At 52.6% G+C, this 15,125-nt stretch overlaps 4 protein-coding genes across 4 annotated transcripts in view; all 4 read right to left on the bottom strand.

Annotated features, from left to right (window-relative positions):
- The window catches only part of LOC138359641 (PWWP domain-containing DNA repair factor 4-like), a 1,251-nt gene extending 294 nt beyond the window's left edge, over positions 1-957 (bottom strand). Inside the window, exon 1 of the mRNA XM_069319049.1 lies at positions 1-957. This exon is cut by the window's left edge and continues 294 nt beyond it. Coding sequence (XP_069175150.1) covers positions 1-957 — 957 coding nt within the window.
- A 227-nt stretch (positions 958-1,184) lies between these two features.
- Positions 1,185-1,550, bottom strand: LOC138359640 (anti-sigma-I factor RsgI4-like). The gene has a single exon (XM_069319048.1). It carries the CDS (start codon positions 1,548-1,550, stop codon positions 1,185-1,187), a length of 366 nt encoding a protein of 121 aa, XP_069175149.1.
- A 109-nt stretch (positions 1,551-1,659) lies between these two features.
- LOC138359638 (mucin-4-like) lies at positions 1,660-3,063 on the bottom strand. The gene has a single exon (XM_069319047.1). The coding sequence runs from the start codon at positions 3,061-3,063 to the stop codon at positions 1,660-1,662; it is 1,404 nt and encodes a 467-aa protein (XP_069175148.1).
- A 225-nt stretch (positions 3,064-3,288) lies between these two features.
- LOC138359637 (anti-sigma-I factor RsgI4-like) lies at positions 3,289-3,654 on the bottom strand. The gene has a single exon (XM_069319046.1). It carries the CDS (start codon positions 3,652-3,654, stop codon positions 3,289-3,291), a length of 366 nt encoding a protein of 121 aa, XP_069175147.1.
- Between the last annotated feature and the right edge of the window lie 11,471 nt (positions 3,655-15,125).

Raw genomic sequence — 15,125 nt, 5'->3', positions numbered from 1 at the left:
GTGTACGGGGCCAGGTGTCTTGGCCGCAGTCATGTGTACGGGGCCAGGTGTCTTGCCCTCAGTCATGTGTACGGGGCCAGGTGTCTTGGCCGCAGTCATGTGTACGGGGCCAGGTGTCTTGGCCGCAGTCATGTGTACGGGGCCAGGTGTCTTGGCCGCAGTCATGTGTACGGGGCTAGGTGTCTTGGCCGCAGTCATGTGTACGGGGCCAGGTGTCTTGGCCGCAGTCATGTGTACGGGGCCAGGTGTCTTGGCCGCAGTCATGTGTACGGGGCCAGGTGTCTTGGCCGCAGTCATGTGTACGGGGCCAGGTGTCTTGGCCGCAGGTATGTGTACGGGGCCAGGTGTCTTGGCCGCAGTCATGTGTACGGGGCCAGGTGTCTTGGCCGCAGTCATGTGTACGTGGCCAGGTGTCTTGGCCACAGTCATGTGTACGGGGCCAGGTGTCTTGGCCGCAATCATGTGTACGGGGCCAGGTGTCTTGGCCGCAGTCATGTGTACGGGGCCAGGTGTCTTGGCCGCAATCATGTGTACGGGGCCAGGTGTCTTGGCCGCAGTCATGTGTACGTGGCTAGGTGTCTTGGCCGCAGTCATGTGTACGGGGCCAGGTGTCTTGGCCGCAGTCATGTGTACGGGGCCAGGTGTCTTGGCCGCAGTCATGTGTACGTGGCCAGGTGTCTTGGCCGCAGTCATGTGTACGGGGCCAGGTGTCTTGGCCGCAATCATGTGTACGGGGCCAGGTGTCTTGGCCGCAGTCATGTGTACGGGGCCAGGTGTCTTGGCCGCAATCATGTGTACGGGGCCAGGTGTCTTGGCCGCAGTCATGTGTACGTGGCTAGGTGTCTTGGCCGCAGTCATGTGTACGGGGCCAGGTGTCTTGGCCGCAGTCATGTGTACGGGGCCAGGTGTCTTGGCCGCAGTCATGTGTACGGGGCCAGGTGTCTTGGCCGCAGTCATGTGTACGTGGCCAGGTGTCTTGGCCGCAGGTATGTGTACGGGGCCAGGTGTCTAGGCCTCAGTCATGTGTACGGGGCCAGGTGTCTTGTCCGCAGTCATGTGTACGGGGCCAGGTGTCTTGGCCGCAGTCATGTGTACGGGGCCAGGTGTCTTGGCCGCAGTCATGTGTACGGGGCCAGGTGTCTTGGCCGCAGTCATGTGTACGGGGCCAGGTGTCTTGGCCGCAGTCATGTGTACGGGCCAGGTGTCTTGCCCTCAGTCATGTGTACGTGGCCAGGTGTCTTGGCCGCAGTCATGTGTACGGGGCCAGGTGTCTTGGCCGCAATCATGTGTACGGGGCCAGGTGTCTTGGCCGCAGTCATGTGTACGGGGCCAGGTGTCTTGGCCGCAATCATGTGTACGGGGCCAGGTGTCTTGGCCGCAGTCATGTGTACGTGGCTAGGTGTCTTGGCCGCAGTCATGTGTACGGGGCCAGGTGTCTTGGCCGCAGTCATGTGTACGTGGCCAGGTGTCTTGGCCGCAGTCATGTGTACGGGGCCAGGTGTCTTGGCCGCAGCCATGTGTACGTGGCCAGGTGTCTTGGCCGCAGTCATGTGTACGGGGCCAGGTGTCTTGGCCGCAGTCATGTACTCACCTAATTGTACTCACCTAATTGTGCTTGCGGGGGTTGAGCTTTGGCTCTTTGGTCCCGCCTCTCAACTGTCAATCAACTGGTGTACAGATTCCTGAGGGGCCATGGTGTCCGGATTCCATGTGTACGGGGCCAGGTGTCTTGGCCTCAGTCATGTGTACGGGGCCAGGTGTCTTGGCCGCAGTCATGTGTACGGGGCCAGGTGTCTTGGCCGCAGTCATGTGTACGTGGCCAGGTGTCTTGGCCGCAGTCATGTGTACGGGGCCAGGTGTCTTGGCCTCAGTCATGTGTACGTGGCCAGGTGTCTTGGCCGCAGTCATGTGTACGGGGCCAGGTGTCTTGGCCGCAGTCATGTGTACGGGGCCAGGTGTCTTGGCCGCAATCATGTGTACGGGGCCAGGTGTCTTGGCCGCAGTCATGTGTACGGGGCCAGGTGTCTTGGCCGCAATCATGTGTACGGGGCCAGGTGTCTTGGCCGCAGTCATGTGTACGTGGCTAGGTGTCTTGGCCGCAGTCATGTGTACGGGGCCAGGTGTCTTGTCCGCAGTCATGTGTACGGGGCCAGGTGTCTTGGCCGCAGTCATGTGTACGGGGCCAGGTGTCTTGGCCGCAGTCATGTGTACGGGGCCAGGTGTCTTGGCCGCAGTCATGTGTACGGGGCCAGGTGTCTTGGCCGCAGTCATGTGTACGGGGCCAGGTGTCTTGGCCGCAGTCATGTGTACGGGGCCAGGTGTCTTGGCCGCAGTCATGTGTACGTGGCCAGGTGTCTTGGCCGCAGTCATGTGTACGTGGCCAGGTGTCTTGGCCGCAGTCATGTGTACGTGGCTAGGTGTCTTGCCCTCAGTCATGTGTACGGGGCCAGGTGTCTTGGCCGCAGTCATGTGTACGTGGCCAGGTGTCTTGGCCGCAGTCATGTGTACGTGGCCAGGTGTCTTGGCCGCAGTCATGTGTACGTGGCTAGGTGTCTTGCCCTCAGTCATGTGTACGGGGCCAGGTGTCTTGCCCTCAGTCATGTGTACGGGGCCAGGTGTCTTGCCCTCAGTCATGTGTACGTGGCTAGGTGTCTTGGCCGTAGTCATGTGTACGGGGCCAGGTGTCTTGGCCGCAGTCATGTGTACGTGGCTAGGTGTCTTGCCCTCAGTCATGTGTACGGGGCCAGGTGTCTTGCCCTCAGTCATGTGTACGGGGCCAGGTGTCTTGGCCTCAGTCATGTGTACGGGGCCAGGTGTCTTGGCCTCAGTCATGTGTACGGGGCCAGGTGTCTTGCCCTCAGTCATGTGTACGGGGCCAGGTGTCTTGGCCGCAATCATGTGTACGTGGCCAGGTGTCTTGGCCGCAGTCATGTGTACGTGGCTAGGTGTCTTGGCCGCAGTCATGTGTACGGGGCCAGGTGTCTTGGCCTCAGTCATGTGTACGGGGCCAGGTGTCTTGCCCTCAGTCGTGTGTACGTGGCCAGGTGTCTTGCCCTCAGTCATGTGTACGGGCCAGGTGTCTTGCCCTCAGTCATGTGTACGGGGCCAGGTGTCTTGCCCTCAGTCATGTGTACGGGGCCAGGTGTCTTGGCCTCAGTCATGTGTACGTGGCCAGGTGTCTTGCCCTCAGTCATGTGTACGGGCCAGGTGTCTTGCCCTCAGTCATGTGTACGGGGCCAGGTGTCTTGGCCTCAGTCATGTGTACGTGGCCAGGTGTCTTGCCCTCAGTCATATGTACGGGCCAGGTGTCTTGCCCTCAGTCATGTGTACGGGGCCAGGTGTCTTGGCCTCAGTCATGTGTACGGGGCCAGGTGTCTTGGCCTCAGTCATGTGTACGGGGCCAGGTGTCTTGGCCTCAGTCATGTGTACGGGGCCAGGTGTCTTGGCCTCAGTCATTTGTACGTGGCCAGGTGTCTTGGCCTCAGTCATGTGTACGTGGCCAGGTGTCTTGGCCTCAGTCATGTGTACGGGGCCAGGTGTCTTGGCCTCAGTCATGTGTACGGGGCCAGGTGTCTTGGCCTCAGTCATGTGTACGTGGCCAGGTGTCTTGGCCTCAGTCATGTGTACGGGGCCAGGTGTCTTGGCCTCAGTCATGTGTACGGGCCAGGTGTCTTGGCCTCAGTCATGTGTACGGGGCCAGGTGTCTTGGCCTCAGTCATGTGTACGGGGCCAGGTGTCTTGCCCTCAGTCATGTGTACGGGGCCAGGTGTCTTGGCCTCAGTCATGTGTACGGGGCCAGGTGTCTTGGCCTCAGTCATGTGTACGCTCCCAATTTTCTTGTTCCCAACCCATTTGCCCGCGGTCTAACTTTTTACCCCATTCCCTGTCAAATAGGGGTTTGGTTATTTGAAATAGGGCCATGTTATATAAAATAGGGTCTGTTTATATAAAATAGGGTCCTGTGATATTTCAAATAGGGTCTGGTTATATAAAATAGGGCCATGTTATATAAAATAGGGTCTGTTTATATAAAATAGGGTCTGTTTATATAAAATAGGGTCTGTTTATATAAAATAGGGCCTGGTTATATAAAATAGTCATGTGATATAAAATAGGGTCTGTTTATATAAAATAGGGCCATGTTATATAAAATAGGGCCTGACTATTTCCTAGGTTTTGGCTGTTTCAAAAAAAGCAAAGAGTTAGTAAAAATGTCGTGAAATCTGAGTGAGAAACCGTTGAAAGTGGAGTGCCACAAGGCTCTGTCCTGATACCTCTGTTGTTTGATTTTTATATACAAAAACTATGTTATTTTTATAAGAGACGGGCTGAGAAAAAGTGAGAGAGACCAATTACAGCATGGCCTTAACCGCATAACACTCGCCTTATCATGGCCAGGGAGAGTGGACTTACCTAACAATATGTTACTTGGTTGAGACCTTGTCTCTAACCCTTGGGCCCCGACACTCGTCTGTTGTAGCCTAATTCGTAAGATTTGATCAACAGTTGCGATGTATTGTGCTACATCCCCCCCCTGCATCTTGTGGGCTTGTGTGAGAAGGGGTTCTGTGTGCTGGGGGCAGATTCACGAAGCAGTTACGCAAGCACTTATGAACCTGAACATCTTTTCTCAATCTTTGGCGGCTTTGTTTACAATTGTTAAATAGTTAGTGAGTTCCGATGCACCAGGAGGCTGTTTATAACAATAACAATAGTTGATTGGGAAGTTTTCATGCTCGTAAACTGTTTAATATATGTAACCAAAGCCGTCAAAGATCGAGAAAAGATGTACACGTTCGTAAGTACTTTGCGTAACTGCTTCGTGAATCTGGCCCCAGGTGAGCAGTGGTTCAGCCATTAACCTCCTCCTGTTTATGAATGGGAAAACACTTTACACACAACTCACAACCGATGATTTTCGAACAGTGCTTTGCTGATGATCTCTGTTCGAATCGCAGCTCTGTCATGTACGAATCGCAGCTCTGTCATGTTCGAATCGCAGCTCTGTCATGTTCAAATAGTAGCTCTGTCATGTTCGAATCGCAGCTCTGTCATGTTCGAATCGCAGCTCTGTCCGTGCTTCACCCATGTACTACAAATGCAAATATTTGCCAACAGAACCCAAACGCCTAACCTTCTGTAATTTAAGCCTAACTAGACATCAAGTTCTAATATGTAATAATTTTAACATACGGTGTATTAAAAAATTATAAAAAATTGGTTTGTTCTCATATATAAAATTCAATGAAGAGTTAGGCGTAGGTTGAGTGTTTAAGTTTTGTTGGTGATTATTTGTGTTTGTAGTGAGTGAGTGAAGCACTTACAGAGGTGGGATTCGAACTGGGGTCGTCAGCGAAGCACTGATCGAGAAAAGTGCATACGTCATCAGTTGTGAATAGTGTGTAAATTGTCTTTCATTCATAAACTTTCATTCATAAACATAAACAGGGTGTTTGGTGGCTGGATGAATGAACATTTAGGCTTGAAATTGAAATTGGAATAAGTTTATTGAGGTAAAATACACACAAAGGGATGAGGTAGCTCAAGCTATTCTCACTCCGTTCAGTACATCGTGTTAATACATACATAGACACACATCACAAGCAATAAACGTATTACCGAACATTCTGAGAGATAAACATATACATTTCTTCCTTTACACATTTAGCCTTTGTTGATGAGGCCGGGCTGTCTTTGGGGGGGGGGGGGGGGTTGCTAGCTTAGCCTGAGGACGGATTGGAAATGATTCACGCTCCCAACTTGTAACTGCGCAGCCAAAGGGTTAAGGTAGTGTTGGAATCTGGTATAAAAAGTATTTGACCCGACAGCTGCCTAAGAGTAACATCTTTAATGACGTAGTTTCGTGAGGGTCAGTTTTGCTTGATTACAAACGATAACAAAGATTTAATGTTCACTCGGACATTTAGGTTCAATTTGAATTAGTCTCTCCAAAATATATTTGGCAAAGGAATATCAGACTTTAGTTTTCCTCCTTTAATGCCTTACTTATAACCCCAACTTCAGTCTGAAATGCAAGTATTTCAACTTTTTTCAGAAATAGCAGAAAACAAAACAAAAAAATAACAAAAAAATAAACATACAAACACACACACACACACACAGTGTTGACAGTTGAGAGGCGGGGACCAAGGAGCCAGAGCTCAACCCCCGCAAGCACAAATAGGTGAGTACAATTAGGTGAAGTACACACGCGCGCGCACTCACGCACGAGAGCTAGAGAAAGCGAGCGAACTGGCTGACAAGGAGAAATGGTGAGCACACGAGGCTCTTTAAAGCAATTGCTGTGTCGCGACTCACTAGATGTGGCAACACCGTCATTGTTTACCTCCTTCGGCCATTCTTTTAGCCAGGGAATTTGGCGCGCAGAGAAGGGCCGTGTGTCAGCTGTTTTTGTTTGTTATTTGGTCTGACTGCTACATTCATATTGTGTCTTTTATTGTTTAGTCTTGTGTTAAAGAATTTTGTTTTGTGTTCCTAGGTGTTAATGATGCATTAGTTAATGGTTGTAAAATACCGAAGCCGCGATGAATTAGCAGTTCTTAAAAACTTAGCCCATCCAAGCTAAGCTACTGGCTTCCGCTCTGGTGGTCGATGGTTCCAAGCTCCGATAGCCCAATATATATATATATATATATATATATATATATATATATATATATATATATATATATATATATATATATATATATATATATATATATTATAATAATAATAACAGAAACCTAAGAAAAACTACCAAATTGGACTATTAGCCTAGGATAGACTGGCTAGGCTTGGTTAGACTAAGATAGGTCAAGGCTAGGTTTGGCTGGGATAGGCTAGAGTTTGGCTGGGATAGGTTAGAGTTTGGCTGGGATAGGTTAGAGTTTGGCTGGGATAGGCTAGAGTTTGGCTGGGATAGGCTAGAGTTTGGCTGGGATAGGCTAGAGTTTGGCTGGGATAGGTTAGAGTTTGGCTGGGATAGGTTAGAGTTTGGCTAATTGAGTTTAGCTAGGTTAGATTTCGCTGGGTAGGCTAGTCACACACATCTTTATTTGGTGTGTGCGTGAAGTGCGTGTTTCTTTAATACTTTACAAGGTTTTGTTCTCTTAATATTTCACTCATTCACGCACGCACGCACTCACTCACACACACACACACACACACACACACACACACACACACACACACACACACACACACACACACACACACACTCACACACACACAGACACACACACACACACGTTCTCACTCACACACACACACAACCGTTCTCACGCACTCACGCACACACACACACGCAAGGCAGCCTTCAATTACTCGCCCCAAACTACCCTAAGCCAGCAATTTAGACAATTAACCTCGTTGAGTCGTCAAATTCGCCTCTTAACAATATTTTAGACTTTAGTCTGTTTATTGATTCACGTTTTTATTTTGTTTACGTTTAATTTATGTGTGCTAATGATTGTATTATTGTCACTATCATCATCATCATCATTATCATCATTATTACACTTACAACCACCATCAATATCATTATCACCATCCTCATTCATTGTCGTCATTGTCGCTTTCATTAAATACTCTCTCATCACCGCGTCGACCAACTCCAGTCATCATCTTCACCATCAAGTTCATCACTAACAACAGTCGCCAAACTACCATCACCACCACCACACCACCAACCAGCACCACCACCACACCACCACCCATCACCACCACCACACCACCACCCATCACCACCACCACACCACCAACCAGCACCACCACCACCACACCACCAACCAGCACCACCACCACCACACCACCAACCAGCACCACCACCACCACACCACCAACCAGCACCACCACCACGCCACCAGCCAGCACCACCACCACCACACCACCACCCATCACCACCACCACACCACCAACCATCACCACCACTACACCACCAACCATCACCACCACCACACCACCAACCAGCACCACCACCACACCATCAACCAGCACCACCACCACCACACCACCAACCAGCACCACCACCACGCCACCAGCCAGCACCACCACCACCACACCACCACCCATCACTACCACCACACCACCAACCATCACCACCACTACACCACCAACCATCACCACCACCACACCACCAACCATCACCACCACCACACCACCAACCATCACCACCACCACACCACCAACCATCACCACCACCACACCACCACCCATCACCACCACCACACCACCAACCATCACCACCACCACCAACCATCACCACCACCACCAACCATCACCACCACCACACCACCACCCATCACCACCACCAACCATCACCACCACCACACCACCAACCAGCACCACCACCACCAACCATCACCACCACCACACCACCACCCATCACCACCACCAACCATCACCACCACCACACCACCAACCACCACCACCACCACCAACCATCACCAACACCACCAACCATCACCACCACCACACCACCACCCATCACCACCACCACACCACCACCCATCACCACCACCACACCACCAACCATCACCACCACCACCAACCATCACCACCACCACCACCACACCACCAACCATCACCACCACCACCAACCATCACCACCACCACCACCACACCACCAACCATCACCACCACCACACCACCACCCATCACCACCACCACACCACCAACCATCACCACCAACCATCACCACCACACCACCAACCATCACCACCACCACCAACCATCACCACCACACCACCAACCAGCACCACCACCACACCACCACCCATCACCACCACCACACCACCAACCATCACCACCACTACACCACCAACCATCACCACCACCACACCACCAACCAGCACCACCACCACACCATCAACCAGCACCACCACCACCACACCACCAACCAGCACCACCACCACGCCACCAGCCAGCACCACCACCACCACACCACCACCCATCACTACCACCACACCACCAACCATCACCACCACTACACCACCAACCATCACCACCACCACACCACCAACCATCACCACCACCACACCACCAACCATCACCACCACCACACCACCAACCATCACCACCACCACACCACCACCCATCACCACCACCACACCACCAACCATCACCACCACCACCAACCATCACCACCACCACCAACCATCACCACCACCACACCACCACCCATCACCACCACCAACCATCACCACCACCACACCACCAACCAGCACCACCACCACCAACCATCACCACCACCACACCACCACCCATCACCACCACCAACCATCACCACCACCACACCACCAACCACCACCACCACCACCAACCATCACCACCACCACCACACCACCAACCATCACCACCACCACACCACCACCCATCACCACCACCACACCACCACCCATCACCACCACCACACCACCAACCATCACCACCACCACCAACCATCACCACCACCACCACCACACCACCAACCATCACCACCACCACCAACCATCACCACCACCACCACCACACCACCAACCATCACCACCACCACACCACCACCCATCACCACCACCACACCACCAACCATCACCACCAACCATCACCACCACACCACCAACCATCACCACCACCACCAACCATCACCACCACACCACCAACCAGCACCACCACCACACCACCAACCATCACCACCACCACACCACCAACCAGCACCACCACCACACCACCAACCATCACCACCACCACCACCACACCACCAACCATCACCACCACCACACCACCGACCAGCACGACCACACCACCAACCAGCCAGCACCACCACCACACCACACCACACCAACCATCACCACCACCACCACCACCACCAACCACCACCACACCACCAACCATCACCACCACCACCAACCATCACCACCACCACCACCACCAACCACCACCACACCACCAACCAGCACCACCACCACCAACCAGCACCACCACCACCACACCACCACCCATCACCACCACCACACCACCAACCAGCACCACCACCACCAACCATCACCACCACCGCTCCAGTAAACAGGAGGCAGTGTATGGCAAAGCACCATTAGGAGGGATAATTAGGCAGTTAGGGGCTGCAGTTAAAGCATAATGGGCACTGTCATTGGTGCAAATCTTGCCGTGGTAGCCTCGCTGGGAGTTAATCCCCCCCCCCCCCCCCCACGCACTTTATAGAGTGTATGTCTGTTATTGAGTGTGAGTGTGTGGGGGGGGGGGGGGTAGGGGAGGGGGGGGAGGTTTGTTTGTGCATGAAGATGTGTACTTCCCTCACCTATTTGTGCGTGAAGGATCGAGCTTTAGCTCTTGGGCCCCTTGGGCTCTCTAGCTTCTTGTTGTGTATTGCCAATGACTCTTCTTGAGGTTATCGTGAGATGATTTCGGGGCTTTAGTGTCTCCGCGGCCCGGTCCTCGACCAGGCCTCCACCCCCCAGGAAGCAGCCCGCGACAGCTGACTAACTCCCAGGTTCCTATTTTACTGCTAGGTAACAGGGGCATAGGGTGAAAGAAACTCTGCCCATTGTTTCTCGCCGGCGCCCGGGATCGAACCCGGGACCACAGGATCACAAGTCCAGTGTGCCGACCGGCTCTTGACCTATTTCTTGATCATCTCTGCATGAGAAATTAGAAATGTAGTTAGCATTTGTAGTAATTCATTCAGTTTCCTCACTGCTCTTTGGGTGTAAGAGCACCTTAATGGAGCTCTGTGACTCGTCTGTGTCTCCAGCTCTCATCCGCGCCTGCTTCTTCTGTTCACCTTCTGTGTCAACACCTCTTTTTCTGCCCTCTCTCTTCTTTTCTAACGAGGTTGTTGTTGTTAATGCTGTGATTGTTGTTGTTGTTGAGACATATACACGTCGTCTGAGACGTCTAGGCTTTGTCCGCGACGTCTTTCCGTCGTCGACGACCGGAAGACATAATATGGGGTCCACGGGATGGATATGGGGTCCACGGGATGGATATGGGGTCCACGGGATGGATATGGGGTCCACTGCCGCCGTGGGGGATAGGTATGGGATCCACTGCCGCCGTGGGGGATAGGTATGGGATCCACTGCCGCCGTGGGGGATAGGTATGGGGTCCACTGCCGCCGTGGGGGATAGGTATGGGGTCCACGTGATGGATATGGGGTCCACTGCCGCCGTGGGGGATAGGTATGGGATCCACTGCCGCCGTGGGGGATAGGTATGGGGTCCACGTGATGGATATGGGGTCCACTGCCGCCGTGGGGGATAGGTATGGGGTCCACTGCCGCCGTGGGGGATAGGTATGGGGTCCACTGCCGCCGTGGGGGATGGATATGGGGTCCACGGGATGGATATGGGGTCCACTGCCGCCGTGGGGGATAGGTATGGGGTCCACGGGATGGATATGGGGTCCACTGCCGCCGTGGGGGATAGGTATGGGGTCCACGTGATGGATATGGGGTCCACTGCCGCCGTGGGGGATAGGTATGGGGTCCACGTAATGGATATGGGGTCCACTGCCGCCGTGGGGGATAGGTATGGGGTCCACGTGATGGATATGGGGTCCACTGCCGTCGTGGGGGATAGGTATGGGGTCCACGGGATGGATATGGGGTCCACTGCCGCCGTGGGGGATAGGTATGGGGTCCACGTGATGGATATGGGGTCCACTGCCGCCGTGGGGGATAGGTATGGGATCCACTGCCGCCGTGGGGGATAGGTATGGGGTCCACGTGATGGATATGGGGTCCACTGCCGCCGTGGGGGATAGGTATGGGGTCCACTGCCGCCGTGGGGGATAGGTATGGGGTCCACTGCCGCCGTGGGGGATGGATATGGGGTCCACGGGATGGATATGGGGTCCACTGCCGCCGTGGGGGATAGGTATGGGGTCCACGGGATGGATATGGGGTCCACTGCCGCCGTGGGGGATAGGTATGGGGTCCACGTGATGGATATGGGTTCCACTGCCGCCGTGGGGGATAGGTATGGGGTCCACGTGATGGATATGGGGTCCACTGCCGCCGTGGGGGATAGGTATGGGGTCCACGTGATGGATATGGGGTCCACTGCCGCCGTGGGGGATAGGTATGGGGTCCACGGGATGGATATGGGGTCCACTGCCGCCGTGGGGGATAGGTATGGGGTCCACGTAATGGATATGGGGTCCACTGCCGCCGTGGGGGATAGGTATGGGGTCCACGGGATGGCTATGGGGTACGCTACCACCACGAGATGGGCATGGGGGGGATCCACAACCACCCACGGGATGGATATATGGAATCCATCACCTCCCACGGGATGGTCATGGGGTTGCACGATAAATGAACAAATCAATCTGCAACTCCCCATTTGCTCTATTTAAAAAAGAGAGAGCTATAGAGGGGCGCAAGTGTTAAGGAAGACCCCAGGGGACCAAATTCACGAAGCAGTTACTCAAGTACTTACGAACCTGTACATCTTTTCCCCAATCTTTGACGGCTTTGGTTACATTTATTAAACAGTTTACAAGCATGAAAACTTCCCAATCAACTGTTGTTATTGTTATAAACAGCCTCCTGGTGCTTCGGAGCTCATTAACTGTTTAATAATTGTAAACAAAGCCGCTAAAGATCTGAGAAAAGATGTACAGGCTCGTAAGTGCTTGCGTAACTGCTTCCTGAATCTGGCCCCCAGGACATTGAGGGGGAAGAATGTGTTGATATATCACAAGACATATATATAAACACGACACTTTCCTCTTGTCACCCCTTTTGTCGACCCCCATCTTGTCACCCCCCCCCTCCTCTTGTCACCTCCGCCCCCCCCCCGCCCCCTCCTTCCCCTTGACAACCGTATTCCTGGCTATCTATAGCCCATTTCTCCAGTGCATCAACCTTAGGGGAAAATGTCCTCCAGTGGAAAGTGAGAAAGTGGAAAAGGTTGCAATTTTAGGATTTCATAAAAGTGAAATTCTAACCACAAACTTCTGGAATATTAACCATTCTACAAAACTACGATTCTACTGATTGTAGATAATCTACAGGACTTGTCACTTTTGTTGTAGGTCACACAATAAAGTTATATTGTAGTTCAATAATCCCACTTTAATATTGGGGTGAAATTTTTGAGTCAGACGATCTTGGAAAGGAGAGAATGACTTTCTGATATGTGGTGGAAAAAAGGGTGCATGGAGTAGATAGAAAAGGGTTCATGGGGCAGACAGAAAAGGGTACATGGAGTAGACAGAAAAGGGTACATGGAGTAGACAGAAAAGGGCGCATAGAGTAGACAGAAAAGGGTTCATGGGCAGACAGAAAAGGGCGCATAGAGTAGACAGAAAAGGGTTCATGGGCAGACACAAAAGGGTACATGGAGTAGACAGAAAAGGGTTCATGGGCAGACACAAAAGGGTACATGGAGTAGACAGAAAAGGGTGCATGGGAGAGAGAAGGTTGAGAAGCACCGCTCTAGTGACTGTCCTACCACCAAGCCCACCAGCCTTAACCTCTCCTCAGTAACTTATAACGGAGCATACCAGTGCTCCTGCCCTCTCAAAGTAGGGCACTCCTCATCTAGCCTCCCCCCCCCCACCCAGGACCCTTCTTAGCCCCCCAACGACTCTATACTACCTCTCTTGTTTACCTTCTCCGGTCGTTATTCTTTTCTACACTTGCCTCTTACCCATCTTCATCCACCTTCCCTTCCACCCATTCTTCCTTCTTATCTCTCATCTCTCTGTCTCCCTCCCCCCCCCCCCCCCCTCCCTCTCTCCCTCCGTACATTCCTCACAATAACTGCTAGTCGTTCTCTGCTAATCCGGCCGTATCCGGTTGTTCTAATAATTTACAACCTGTGTATAACGTTCATCACCCCTCTTCCCCCCCCCCCTCCATAGACCCTCCAGCCCCCCACCTTCCCCTCCCTCCTCGGCCCGCCACTATTTCCTGCACCCCTTCTCACTATGCCCTCTTCTTCGCCTCCTTCTTCTTCCATCCCTCTCTAAATCGCTTTCCTGACCTTTTCACTTCTCCCCTCGTCAACCCCCTCAATTACCCCTTTCCCCTCCTCCCTTTCACCCCCCTCACTTCCATAATTAACTCATGGTCGGCCGACCAGAGGAGCCGGTCGGCCGAGCGGACAGCACGCTGTACTTGTGATCCTGTGGTCCTGGGTTCGATCCCGGGCGCCGGTGAGAAACAATGGGCAGAGTTTCTTTCACCCTATGCCCCTGTTACCTAGCAGTAAAATAGGTACCTGGGTGTTAGTCAGCTGTCACGGGCTGCTTCCTGGGGGTGGAGGCCTGGTCGAGGACCGGGGCCGCGGGGACACTAAAGCCCCGAAATCATCTCAAGAAGATGGTAGATACCCCCCCTCCCCTATGACCAATACTGGGGTATGCAGCACCGGCCTGGGACCCCTTTCTTGTGAAGTATCAAATCTATATTAAGATAGTAGAAAGGTTCGAACCAGAGCTGAGAGGGTTGAGTTGTGAGGGCAGGTTTAAAGGAAGTGGACCTCACAGCCCTGGGGGACAAAAGTCACAGAGGGGATATGACCACAACGTACAAGATTCTTAGGAGACTACAAACAGTGGACAAGGACAGCTTCTTTAAATAGAGAAGTACAGTAGAACAAGAGGACACAGGAGGAAGCTGGAAACACAAATGAGCCGAAGGAATATAAGGTCATCCTCATACCACGTAAGGGCGGTCGACAAGTGGGAATACACTGCAAGAAGAAGTTGTGGGAGCCACCTCCATCGGCAGCTTGAAGACCAGAGGCCAGATTCACGAAAGCACTTACGCAAGTACTTACGAACGTGTACATCTTTCCTCAATCTTTGACGGCTTTGGTTACATTTATTAAACAGTTTACATGCATGAAAACGTCCCATTCAACTGTTGTTATTGTTATAAACAGCCTCCTGGTTCTTCGGAGCTCATTAATTGTTTAATAAATGTAAACAAAGCCGCCAAAGATTGAGAAAAGATGTACAGGTTCGTAAGTGCTTGCGTAAATGCTTCGTGAATCTGGCCCCAGATTTCACAAAGAATTTGAATTTGAGTTACCTTGGAGCTGTTCTCCAAGGAAAAAGGCTCTTAACCCCCTCATAGATTTCTCCCTTTTACTTTCTCTCACCATTTTCTCCTTTCCCTC

Source organism: Procambarus clarkii, chromosome 92, assembly GCF_040958095.1.
Source record: "Procambarus clarkii isolate CNS0578487 chromosome 92, FALCON_Pclarkii_2.0, whole genome shotgun sequence".
In the NCBI taxonomy this organism is placed as follows: domain Eukaryota; kingdom Metazoa; phylum Arthropoda; class Malacostraca; order Decapoda; family Cambaridae; genus Procambarus; species Procambarus clarkii.
The sequence above is the reverse complement of the archived record's forward strand: the minus strand, read 5'-3'. Positions and strand labels throughout refer to the sequence as shown.